Raw genomic sequence first — 13,454 nt, 5'->3', positions numbered from 1 at the left:
TATGTATGTGACAGTGATGCATTACAAGTCAGAACAAGTGGTATTCATTCCACCAAAAATGTATTAAATTATCATTCAATTTTATCTGTGCTTTGCTAGCAAGGCATATCTCCATCCTTTTCTAAGCTCAGTTGATAAATGTTCCACGAGGTCTGAAAACTCTGAGAGTGATGCAACGTTCTTGTCTTCCTTTTGATCAAGGTACAGTTCTCTTGCATGCAATTTTGACCAATCGCATCTCTGAGTATTAGGATCAAATTGCACCCACTCTGTGTAGCGATACTCGTTGGTTTGCATGGAATATCCCATGATTGTGATCTCAGACGGCTTTGGTTGACAGCTGTTTTCTTGAGGTGTATCTGATGGTCTACAAATTCAATTATGCTGATCAGTGTTGTAGATAAGAGGGCAAAGGGGGAGAATGTTTGAAAACCCTGCTGTTAAAACTCCATCTTGAGATTTGCCTCCAGGCATTTTTCCATCATTGTGTTGTTTGTTGTGATTGGCAATGGAAACTACACTGGTTTGGCCTTACAATAGCAGTGTGTCACAAACACAGTGCACATTGCCCCAGACAAGTGAGTTTGTCTTGTGGACAAGTGTGTAATAAATCTTACTTGCCTCTAGGCCAAATTCATTTTTAAGAGATAATTCATAAAAAAAATGTTTCATTTCGAAAATCAGGGTACAGGTTCTTTCCAGTGTCTACAAAAGAGATAATGAAAATGAGTCGCATACAATCGGTTTATGTGTCATCTTGATTTGTGTACTTACAATTCTGAATGCTGCATTTTCAATGCAGTTCCTGTCATATTTACACCCTAAGAATCATTTCCTTACAAGATTCCAGAAACTTGCTAGTTCTTGGAATTTATTAACTTATTAATCAACAATTTGATTTTATGCTAGTTTAACCGAAAAAAGAACTTGTCCATTGGACAAATGGAGGTCAAATTTTTCTTTCTACCCTGAGTAATAATAAGTAAATGATCAATAATATTGATAATTTATAAACCACTTCATCTGTAAGCAAAGCAATGATCCCCACAGCTAAAGGGTAGAGTTGAGTACAGTCAATTCCCTGTTTGCAGGTCTACATGCCACTTACTATGTACACCAAATATACCTTGGATATTGACTGAAGATAGCTTTCTTCCAGGGTATGCTTGTATTCTTTAAAACAGGAACAAAGCTTAGCCCTTCTGAACACAGGGCAATCTTTGATGAGTCATCTGGGCAAAGGGCTGTAGAAATACAGCATTTCATTAACGTTATGAAACACCATTTAGTTAGAAGATGTGACAAAGCATTAACTTTTCAACTCCTTGTTAAGAATAGTCTGTGTAACTGAAAATGGTTTGAACCCAATAGTCATGTCAGAAGTGTGTAAATTATGATCATCTGGATGATTGTAGTCCTAAGAGGGACTGTTTGAGGTGACATTGACTGATGTTTGGACAACCTGAGCGAAGTTATCTTCAGAGTCAAGTTAATTGTGGAACATCAGTAGATGGTATAAATGTCTCTGGTTGTTGACCTGATTTGTCAACAAAGAAAAGATGTTATTGGTTTTTTGTCAGTTAAACTGTGAAGACTGTAAAAGTGAAACCTGTTAAGATTGTGTTGGAGTTTTTACTTCACATAAAAGAACCAGACCTTGCATTCCAAACAACTGCACGCTACAGTCTCCAACCTCAAATGAAACCCCTGCTTCACAGGCTAAAGAACTCTACTCAGAGAAGTACAATAATCTGTTACCTGGTATTTCTATTCCAGCCAGTTCTGCCAGAGTTGGAAACAAATCCACTAACTCTACCAGTGCATTAGATACCATACCAGACTGGGTTGTGTCAGCTAAACCATGCTCTCTTTGGTCCGTTAAACCAGGCACATGAACCATCAAGGGTACATTAGTTGCAACTCTGAAGTTACTGTATTTTGCCCACTCGAGGTGTTCTCCCAATGCCCAACCTAGAAGTGGTAATTCAAGGAATGCGTGTTTCATTTGATTTGATATTCTTCTTATCAATAAATTTTAGATGGCACCAACTCATAAATCTATCAAAGGAAGTGATCACAAATCATCATCAGCGTTCTTGTAAGTAATGTGCATGATTTTGATAATTTCATTTTTCACATTCTGTTGTTTTGGTAGAGAGCAGGCCCCAGTTGTTCAAAGGCCGGATAACTTTATCCGCTGGATAAGGCACTATTCAGTGTCTAAACTATACTTCACGTTAAATGTTGAACAAGGTTTTAGTACAATTCCAAACTTAACTGTGGTTGGAGTGTGCATATTCGCTTGTACGAGAAGAAATACTGGAATATTTGCACAGATTGAAACTGTCGGATAGTGACTTATCCACAGTATAAAGTTATCCGGCCTTTGGACAACTGGAGCCAGAATGACAAAGAGACAGCGGTTATAAACTACCAGCAGTCTTTTTGGACATTTTGTCACGTGACTCACACCACCTCAAGTCACTTGACATAAATTTACATTAATTTGTATTTATTTAAAAAAGATTCTGCAAAGGAATCAAAAGCTTGTATAAGTCCTTTACTTTTTGTACATCCTGAAAACTGATTTTGTTTTCCAAATGGAGAGCAGGTCATACTGTGATATATAACCCTTTTCAAATAAAATAAAATAGTAGAATTTTGCTAACCTGATTGTATTTTTTGACATCTCTGTTCTTTGTTTGTAACAGTATGATAAGATATTGTGTTTGGTACAGTAAATTTTCCTTTGATAACCACCTTCAGGAAGTCCCCTTTTGATAGAATAGCCTTGTAATGTATAACAGTAGGAGCTTATAAAGATGTGTTTCTTTTAATGTTCATAAGTGACTGCAAATCTTAAATATATTTGATCATTTTGGCATGGAAAATGCATTGACGATGTTGATAATATTAATATTGAAAATATTGCAACAAGCATGAATAAAGATACAATTCTCATTTTGATGCAACACTAAACGAGTTTGAGGTCTGTACTGTAAGTTATGGAAAAGCTCTTTCATGTTGATTTATTGCCCAAGCATGAAGCGCATAGGCCATAAATCAATGGGAAAAAATGAGGATCTCCACTTACAGTACAAAGTGAGAAAACGAAGTTAGTAAGATATTTATTATATCTCTGAGGTTAATTGGTTCCGCGTGAAAGGAAACTAGTTGAAGTGTAGTGAGCCGTAGAGTGAAATATGGCCGGCAAAATTGAGCAATCACACCACACGCACTGACTGAGAGGTAAAATAAAAATGAATCTTACCATGATCTCCAATAAAGCTTACAATAGTGCTATCACCAAAGCTATAATTGTCTAAAGCAGTCAGCAATTCCCCAATCAAACTGTCCACATAGGTTGTTGCTGCATAGTAACTTTGTATGATTCTTTTGGCATACCAATCAGGCATTTGTCCATAGGGGAAACTCAGATTAAGAGCTGCAATGTCATCTCGCCAGCGGATATCAGTCCAAGGTTCATAGGCCACAGGTGGCATACCAATAGGCTGTAATGGATCAGGTGCGATATGGATCTTGTCTATTGGGTAGAGATCCAGGAAATGTTTTGGATACTTCAGAGGAATGTGTGGTTTGTGGTACCCAACAGCCAAGAAGAAGGGCTGATTTCTTGTATGTTGATTTGAGTGATTTTTCAAGAAGTTTATGGCATATTGTGTGCTTTGTATGTCTGGTAAAGTTTCCTCTGGCTGTTGTGATACATCAACTGGACACACAATGTTCGTGTATAATTTGCCATCCCCACCGGGACATACCTGGAAACCAAAAAATATCCTCAGTTCCATTTTGGCAAAATTTTGTGGATGCAGCTATAAATTAAGTGACAAAAGCAGCTGCATTTGAGGGATGTGAGAAATTTGGGGAACAGGGTTGGGGGAACACAATTGAAGGCTGACAAAACTAAATTTGAACAGTATTGTAATAAATATTGGAATATATCTATTAATGTTGAAGACAGCAATGGCAGGTCCTGCCAAGGAATGACTGGGAACTGAGATTTGTAATAAGGAAATTCAGGTCCTGCCCCTTCCCCCACCCTTTCTCCCCACCTTTAAATACTGGTATATTAATGAATCATATCAGGTTGGCACCAAGCTTTTGGGTATTTTTAATTAACATGTTAATTTAACACAATTCTTTGTAAAATAAGAAGCCATATTTTAGTTGTTGTAAACGAAGGGAAAACAGATCAAGTTTCCTGAGCTCATCTTGTACCACCTAAGAGGCAAATTTTTAATTTCGATTGTTCTACAAGCCCTTCCTGGAGGGGGAATTAGCACTTGGGTGGGAACTTTACAAACTCCCCTTCCTTGCCTGGGGTCCCCCCTCAAGGGATGGTTGATGATAACTGCATACCTTGGCAAATTTCCTTCCACAAATTCATGTGATTAGTTATTTAATTATATCAAGCCTGTAATTTACAAAACGTTTGCAAGGTGTCACTATTGTAACTGTAATGTCACTATAGTATGCATGAGATATAAATTATACCTACTTTTGCATATTTAAATTTGTCCGCGGAGGGAAGATAGGGCCACATAGACCAACTGTAAGGGTAATCGTAAGTGAAGTTTGATGATTTTCCTGAAAGTATACATTATGAAAAAGAAATTTAAGTGACTCAGGAATTTTGTAAAAGAGTGGTGTAATATAGGAATCATACATCCTAGCATATATTTTGACAGGCTTATGTAAACTATCCAAATCTGTAATGGTACAACAACTGGACCGGCGAGGCCCCTGGTGTCAGGTGTCAGGGCTGGAAATTTTTGGTTTTCAGTTGTTTACAAGGCGTAGATATCAAATAGAAAAATTGAAGTATAACGCTGTATACGCCCTGAAGGCTACCTGGGTGAAAAATCTTTCCCACGGAAACGCTCATGTATCCAGCATTCTTGAAGTGTTGCGGGAGTGTGGTGAAGTTCCCTGCATTTTCCCTCCAGTATGTGGCGCCCTTGTTTGAAAACTGTTTGGTGGTGTCCGGTCTTCTTCCAGTCAGGAATGAGGTTCTGCTTGGAGCACATACAGCTAGCTGGGAAGTTGCTGTCGTGAAGCGAACCGAGCGCCCTGCCAGCTTGTCGAGGTTTGGTGTTTGTACAATCGTATTACCGTAGCTGGCCAATGCTGGTCGTAGATCGTCCGAGACAATGAAGAGGACGCTCATTGGTTTTCCACGCGATTCCGCCGATATTTGGACCATGAAACAGATCGACAGGAATGCATATAAGCTAAAAAGACATCTCATGTTCTTCATTTTACTCTTGTACATGTGCTCATTTAGCATTTAGGCACGGTTTGTTGAAGGACTGGTTATGACTTGACACCTTCATAAAGTTTAAAATTAACTTATAAATTCATAATTGCGGCGACCCACTTTTCTATTGGTGAATTGCTCTAATCAGTATTTTGGTTTGTTCACGCGATCACGGTCATAACAATAAAGTCTGTCGGACACATATTTTAAAAGCCTGACCTTGGGTAACTAAGAAACCTTTTCAAAGAGTGTTTCGTGACGAAACTGAGGAGTCGTGTGACAAAGCCGACCGCGCTAACAATTACATGTTGCTATAAAATCTCCGTTTTAGTTCTTGTAGTTTTAAAATTACGTTCTTATAGTTAATTTCCGTGTTTTTTTTTTTAATTTTTTTTACAGAGAAAACTGACGATTTAAAACGTTACGTTTCTTCTTTTATTGTATGAAGTCTTCAACACTAATCACATACTTTACCCCGAGGCTGGAGGGTGTAAATATCCCCCCTCCCCCACCACTCCTATGCACGTGCACAATTTCTCCCCATACGTATTACCTACTTGTTCCGTGAGTCTAAAGTCAAGTTCCGTTCTACTGCTTATCTGATTTGCCAGCTGCGGAGAAAGTGAAAACGTCTAATTAGCGATTCGTACGTTTTAGCGAGAGCTCGAGTACGTATACGGTTCGAAAGGCCACTGGAAAGAATCGAGATTGATTTTGTTTACCTCCGCAGATTGCGAAATGGCGGACGTGGGAACCGTGAAGCTGCTCGCTAAAGCGCAAGTCCCATTTTACTTTAAAACCAACGACAAAATCGCATGGATAATACGTGAAAACGTGAATCTTGTGGCAATTGCTCACACTTCAGATTTCCTGGTAAATGACTTCAGTCGAGGCGCCACTAAAAAAGGCGAAATCAAGTTGAAACTTCTGAACATGGAAAATGGAGTTGTAGAAAGAGACTTTGGCTATACATTGCTTTTCCCTTACCCTGTTCTTGAAATTGTTTGCGATTTAACGCCAACCAGTGGCTATCCACTCTTGAATGTTTTTGCTCGTTTAGAAGACTTTCGAAATGCTGTTTACGTATTTTCCTGCCCGTGTGACTGTAAGGAAAATGCACTTCAGAAAGAAGTGCAAGTAATAATGGAGAGATGTAATCGCCAAAACAGTCGCAATTTTCATTGGGGTGCAAGTGTGAGCTTTATGAAGGTTTCAGCGCTGCTAAATGGCCGCTACTGGCTAAATGTTATCTTGAATCAAGGAGAGTTCATCTTGTATGAGATGACAGTGAAAGAAATTAGCAACACACCCAGTGGATTTCAAGTTGATTGTCTTAATCACGCTAGAAGTAATGAATTGGAACTGTCACCATTTTCGTGGAAATTGGTAGACTTCAGTCCTGATCAGCAGAACATGGCAGTCATTGGCCGAGGGTCATCATATGTGTTTTACATTGGTCTGGTATTTTTAGACCTGACAACATTGACGGTTATTGCAGAAGTACAGCTCAAAGGGTTTCACTTTGTGGCTGATGCAAAATACTCTAACTCAGGGAATTTCTTTTTAGCGCTATGCAGTGGTCAGCGGATTAAAATGCCTGAGAGTGACAGCCGCCTCTCAGGCATCGATTTTGAAGACTGCAAATCTGTAGTGATATGGGACACTTTGGGAAATCTATTGCACAAGGTTAACATCAGTGCTTCCAGAAGTACATCCCTGTCATCTTATGAACTCTTTTTGTCTCCATATGACAACTACTTAGTTGTTCCACAATGTGGCATTGATGGTGACAAAAGACAATTTTCAACATTTTTGAAGCATACCCTTAATTTTTCCAAATTTGAAGTGCAGTTTGATGCTGAGGAAATTTTACGAATGTATCATGAGAAGGAAACAGAAAACTACACAAGCTGTAGCATTTCACCGAGTGGCCATCAATTAATGGTCACCCATTGCTGCAGTGCAAATGCAGATGACAGAAGTCAAGACATCTCTAATCTGTTGGTGTACAAAATGGACAACTCACCCACAGCACTGAAAGTTCTTTGCCGAGTGGCAGTGAGGAAGCACTTTCCTGTTCAAAGACTGAGTCCACGGGAAGTTCCTGAACACATTTTGTCATTTTTGAATTGGTGTTGAAATTCAATATGGAAAATTCAAGGGCTTGCTGGAAAAGAGCATAAGTGTTGATTGGGCTGTGAAGTCCAAATTTCTTCAAACGTGCTCTCATTAATTCAAGCCTTTGGGCCACAAAATAGATACAGAACTACATTTTCAAAGTGATAAGCAGTGTGTAGGCCAAAGTAGAAAGGTAATTTGGAGAAATTTGGATTCTACAAAATCGTCATAATTTTCAATTACCATGCAGTTGAACAGTTTTGTGTTATTATTTTATGGATTGTTTTCTATTGCTACAAAAATTCCCTTGATCAGGCCTTTTATTAATTTTGTATTTATTTGTGCAAATTGTCAATAGTCTGGAAATTGAACTGGCAGAAATAGAATTAGTCCACAGGATGAAAATGCAAAAGTACTCTTTCATTGATATAGGGTAGTGATGTACTGCACAGTAAAGGAATTGGGGTACTTGGTTGTTTGGGGCGTGGAGGGGAGGGGGGGGGGGGGGCTGGTTCAGACAGGGTTTAGCAAACCATGGTCTCAAACGATAATTCTGGCCAACCTGATTAAAAATAGTGTTAAGAAGGCATTTATAACATTGACTGGCCATGCATTTATCTTCTTGGAATGACCCATTTATAAACTCTTAATTCTCTTAAGTATGGCTTTGTTGAAGAACTGCAACTGGCCTGTAGTGACTCAGCACAAATTTATCAGATTTAGACAGTGAATCACTGAATGTCTTGTAAAATCCTCTGTCCTGTAGTTTTTCTGTAATAATTTATGCAATTGAATAAATACCAGACAAAAAAAATACAAAATATATTTGCAGTTGACCTAAAAACTACAAGCATCAAAAATATGTTTAGAATGACAGTTTACTGTCACTGATTGATGGTATAAAACTCATTTTAATCTTTTAAGTCTTTCCATTTCCAACAGGGCTCGAAAGGTTCTAAATAGTCCATATTTACAGCAATGTTTTAGCTTTTTGTCTGGAATCAACTGCTAGGTGTCAACACTGCAAAACAAAAAAAACAAAAAAATTCTTCTCAAAGGAGGAAATTTTTCCAGCTAGGAGAATGAACAGATTTAACACAAATGAATTTAAATGTAATTTTAATGAGACGTGCAAACCAACATTTTCTTGGGAATGTTTTGTCCCTTAGCAACTCATGACATACATTTATTTATTTTATTAATTTCAATGTAATTTTAGCTTGTTTGTCCCACAGCTAACTTGTCAAAACTGCAAACGAGGCTTCTCCACAAAATTATAAAATAAGAGAATGTGTCAGGCTAGACATCAAGAATAAAGTTAATGGAATTCAAAGTGTCTGAGCCATTTAAATACAGTGACGTTGGCATCCTCATTAAAGATTGTCATCATCATTCATTCATCTATTTTGACACATGTCTATTCCATTTTGCAAATATTGCCTCAAGGAAAAGATAACTGATATATATAGTATTCAACATATCGTGGGATCCATACTGTAGTAAAATTGCTTCGTCTTGGTCAAAGTACCGGTAATGCATTTTTAAACCATTGCAACTGATGAGTCAGGTTGAAATCTGTCCCATTTAGGTCTGTTGTGAGGTGTTTTAAATATCCACCAGTTCTCTTTGTGAAGGATGAAAATAATAAACAAGAATGTTGTTGAGACAGTGCCAAATTTTGTTCCAAGAAAAAAATTTCTTGATAGCGGAACAAAAAAAAAAAAAAACTATGGCATTTTTTTGTTTTGAACCATTTCACATACATAGTATGTTGAATATATTGTATAACATCATTGAACTGATGATGGATGCAGTGTTTCAAAACTAACAAAAGGTAATTTTTCTTATTGTTCTTTTGAAACAAAATTTGGCACTGTCTAGTTTGCTCTTGCAAGCTTTTGAAAGTGAAAGTATTAAGAGAAGAGGTATAGATATGTCTTGGCAGTCGGGCAAAATGCTGACGTGTTATCAACCAAAAGAATTGTGTTACATGATTTGCTAATGCTCCAGGGCCTGGTTGTTCGAAAGCCTGTTAACGCTAATCCCCGATTAAAAGTTAACCGAGGTTTTTATTTCTATCTTAAAAAACGTTTTTCAAAAGCTAATTTTAAGTTAATGGTAACGAGAAGTTTAGGTCAAATTTATGACACTAAAATCTTTTGGAAGAATCTTTTATTGATTAGCAGTTAAACTCGAATGAAAGTTCACGTTAACCCAGGATAAGCTTAATTGAGCTTTGAACAACTGGCCCAGGTGAATAAATCACATGACCCTGAGCGACATGGGTGCAGCTTCAGAAGGTTGATGGATGAGGAAATATAATGAAATAATTTGATTACTCTCTTTGGTTTTGAACAACTGAAAGGGTTTGGTGCAACAAACTTGTTAGTCCATATTTATTTTTCACATGAAAGCTAAATTTTTTAAGTATTATGCTACAAATGCAAATGACAAATACATTAATGCCATTTGCTTTGAAGGTACTGAGGTGGACTGTTTTAAGTGCAATGGACTTTTGATCAGACAGTCTGGTTCAATGCTAGGTTGGTACAATACAATACAATCTTTAATGACACTCCCTGAAAAGGGCTTTTTCAGTGACAATAATAATTAATTTACAACATTATAGTGATTATAATGATAATTATAATGATAGTAAATCTAAAAGTTACAATGATGCAATGATTTATATAAGAAGAGTAAAAATTAAGCTAAAGAATGGTCGCTAAAAACAACAAGATAAAAACTTCATGTAAAAGCTAAGACAGACTAGAAAGGAAAGCGGTAAATAGGTTGGCTCAAAGTTTATGCTTAAGAATAAGACCAGAGTTGCAGAGTTTAAAGGAATCATCCAAACTGTTCCGCAGACTTACTATAGGGTAATAGGATGTCCTTTGTCCGGATCTAGATTTGATTTACTCTACATTGTCTTTTTCTAACATACGAGTAACTGTGTGCGATGGACTAGCATCCCATTCAAGTGACAGAGAAAATCATCATACTCAAAGTCGTTAAATCCCGCCACATACTCAGGCTACCATGTGAGTCACCCATGCAGGCCAACAGTTCACATACAATTTAGGCTTTCACCCCTTTACTTCTACACAAGACATACATCAGTATAATACTCGCTCAGCATCTTCTGGTAACTACTATATTAATTAATTCTAGGCTCAATCATCATAAAAACTCTTTTTCCATCATTGGAGCTAAAATTTGGAATAGCATTCCCGAAAGCTATCGAAGACTACCAAAGCATATATTCAAAAAGAAAATTCAAGCATTACTATTTGAAACTTTAGAAACTCTGGACAGTTATGCTGACATTAGTGCTCTTATTTCTGAAATAAGAAAGTCATCTTAATTATAATTCAATCATACATCATAATTTTTTTTCTTCACTTTACATTACTTTTTACTCTTTTGACAAATAATGTATTCAAAACAGACTTTTTTAATGCCTTCAAATAGTAATTCGTTTATGTATGTCCTTAACACCACCTGCCTAGATTAGCTCGCTATTGGCAGGCGGTGTTCATTTGTAAGTAACGTTTGAAAAAACTTAATAAAACTTGAAACTTAGACAAAATTTAGATGAGAAAAATTGTTAAAGAATAAATCAGCAACTAGCACAAATTCACTGCCATTGACATATTTCCAATTTTTGGCCATTCCATTTACATCCTTCTAACCAAACTTCAACTTCATTATGTTTGTATCAACAGACTTGATTCATAATCCTCATTATTCCTTTTTTTGCCATGCATTACATAGGGCATGAAATAAGATTTGATTACCACTTGCAGACAACGCAGTGCTAAACAAGGCAATTTTTCTTTCATACACCTCCATTTTAATGTATACTACAGAGTTTTTCTTAGCTGCACTGTGATTCACTTCATATTTGTAGTTTAAGTAATCATACTTTGCTTCCTTCATTGTATGCAATGTCATTATCAACTGCACGTTTCACAAATTTTATTATTTTGAAAGATCTTTTTCACTGGTTACTGTCCTGGATATTGTTCTCAACAGTGCCAGAGCCCATATCACAATGAATGGTGCTTTCACTTGTTTTTTGTTCTTCTTTTTCAGTGTCATCAATGCTATTTTCGTTTGGTACATTTCCTGGACCAGTGTGTGACTCACTGTCTGGTTCCCCACCTTGCTCAAACTTCAAAGAAGCCACACACTTGTAAAATCCATCTTTATCTTTTGCATTCATTGAACACAGATACAAAGCATTCACAGGCTCCTCTCCAAAACTGAAATCAACCCAGTTTGCATAAATCTCAACTGGAATTTTCTTAATTCCTTTCTTTCTTAACTTTGGGCTACGATACAATTTCATGACTGTCAAGTGAGGATTAAAATCACGGGGGTCTGTTGATGGAATTCCTTCCTTTGTGAACGTCTCTCTTACAATATTTGCAACTGAGTTCAGTGCTGCGATTCCCTCTTCACCACAAAGTTTCACAAAAAGAACTTGATGTCCAAAGTGGTCAAGCCCTGAAAAATTCAAAGTCAATGTACTGTTTTGCAAAATAGGTTCAAGACTAGTTCTACAGTATTGCAAGGTGTCTGCTGCCTTCTGAATCTGCTCATCATCATCAAGATGCACAACCAATAGAGTCAAATGTAACGTTGCCAGTGGAATAAGAGCCGCCTTTAGTGACTCGTTATGTGTGACGATTGAATCTTGAACAATCTTGACGCCGGAGTGTATGTGAGGATTTGACACACGAATAGCTACAAAATAGTTTGGTACGATTCTTTTTGGTTTCTTCTTGGGTTTGGAAGGACTGTCATCTTTATTTACACTTGTGTTATCCATGTCAACCTCATCATCACCAGATAAAGTACTCAGCTTTCCTTCCCCTTTTCTCCTTTCTCCCCTTCTTTGTGTTGATGTTAGTGTTCTTTCTGGAGTTGCCCACCTTGCCGGGTCTCTGCTTTGCAAGTCCGCATCAAAACGATTTTCTAATCCAAAGGACTCATCATCACAGTTGGAGCCTTGTTTATTACAGTCAACTCTCTTTCTTCCTTTTCTTTGTTGCAGAACTCTTCCTGGTGTAACCTGGTTTGCCATATCTGAGCATTGAAGGCTATCATTAAAAAGAGTGTATAACTCAAGGGACCCATCATCACACTTCAAATCGCTGTCATTTGCATCAAGAAAAATCTGAAAGCTTTCATTGTTTTCAGCGTTCTGTGTTTCATCAGTGTTAAATTCAGCGGCAATCAAATCATTCTCACTCTTAATAGCAACATCTGAAGAGTTCATATTTTGTGATCCACCAGAAGAATTATCAGTCTTTGCAGGTAACACACATGCTCCGTTACTTAAATCTTTCTCACATTTCATCTTGTTGGTAACTAAATCACCGTCACTCCCAACTGCAACATTTGGAGAGTTCAGATTTTGTGATTCATCAAAACCATTGTCAGATTTGGTGTATAACACCTGTGTTTCCTTACTTAAACACTGTTCATTTTTTATCTCTTGCTTTGAGCACAATGGTGCATGTTCCTGCAGCTGATTCAAACTGCCTCTAACAAAACTACTTTGATTGACAGGGGAGTCTTTTTGATTGACATCTGTCACTCGCTCAGACATGTCTGTGGTCTCCATTTCTTGAGTAACTTTCCCAGGACTCTTCGCATTTTTTGTGACCCATGGCCCAGCTGATAAGCCTTCAGATGTTTTCTCCATAATTTGCAGTCTTTTGTTGTCAAGTGGCAAAATAGAATTGATTGTGTTTATCGCTGTTCTATCTCCTGGGTGACAAAATGAGTGCCGTTTACGAAAGGAGCTATTCGAAAAGCTGTTAAAAGCAACACCTCTTGCTTCTAGTTGACTGTAGAGTAATGAACGACATCGTGCAATCTTTGGTTCCAAACGTGAAATAAGGAGAAGCCAGGTAGCCGTGAGCCTACTGGTGTATTTACATGTGATCATGAAAACAACGGTGGCTTGCGAACGACTCTGTGGTGCAAGTCAACTGCAAAGTTATTCCAGAGAATCAGCACAGGACATTAGATTTCTTTTCCAATGACT

The 13,454-nt window shown here is 37.5% G+C and overlaps 2 protein-coding genes across 2 annotated transcripts; both read right to left on the bottom strand.

The window, feature by feature from the left end:
• Positions 1 to 81: 81 nt before the first annotated feature.
• LOC146471822 (iduronate 2-sulfatase-like) lies at positions 82 to 5,801 on the bottom strand. Its single transcript, XM_085120382.1, has 6 exons — positions 4,873 to 5,801; positions 4,520 to 4,608; positions 3,272 to 3,779; positions 1,759 to 1,971; positions 1,127 to 1,244; positions 82 to 367 (listed from the first exon to the last, which is right to left on the bottom strand). The coding sequence occupies exons 1-6, from the start codon at positions 5,306 to 5,308 to the stop codon at positions 82 to 84; spliced, it is 1,650 nt and encodes a 549-aa protein (XP_084976508.1). The 5' UTR covers positions 5,309 to 5,801.
• A 3,979-nt stretch (positions 5,802 to 9,780) lies between these two features.
• LOC146471821 (uncharacterized) lies at positions 9,781 to 13,355 on the bottom strand. The gene has a single exon (XM_085120380.1). It carries the CDS (start codon positions 13,353 to 13,355, stop codon positions 11,397 to 11,399), a length of 1,959 nt encoding a protein of 652 aa, XP_084976506.1. The 3' UTR covers positions 9,781 to 11,396.
• Between the last annotated feature and the right edge of the window lie 99 nt (positions 13,356 to 13,454).

Source organism: Pavona decussata, unplaced genomic scaffold (genome assembly GCF_977016875.1).
Source record: "Pavona decussata unplaced genomic scaffold, jaPavDecu1.1 SCAFFOLD_102, whole genome shotgun sequence".
Taxonomy (NCBI): domain Eukaryota; kingdom Metazoa; phylum Cnidaria; class Anthozoa; order Scleractinia; family Agariciidae; genus Pavona; species Pavona decussata.
The sequence above is the reverse complement of the archived record's forward strand: the minus strand, read 5'-3'. Positions and strand labels throughout refer to the sequence as shown.

Coding starts and splice junctions, on each gene's coding strand:
- LOC146471822 (XM_085120382.1), bottom strand. CDS start 5,308: ATGCTAAATGAGCACATGTACAAGAGTAAAATGAAGAACATGAGATGT. Junction 1,972..3,271: donor AAGCTTTATTGGAGATCATG/GTAAGATTCATT, acceptor TACCACTTCTAG/GTTGGGCATTGGGAGAACAC. Junction 368..1,126: donor ATCTTCAGTCAATATCCAAG/GTATATTTGGTG, acceptor TTGAATTTGTAG/ACCATCAGATACACCTCAAG.
- LOC146471821 (XM_085120380.1), bottom strand. CDS start 13,355: ATGATCACATGTAAATACACCAGTAGGCTCACGGCTACCTGGCTTCTC.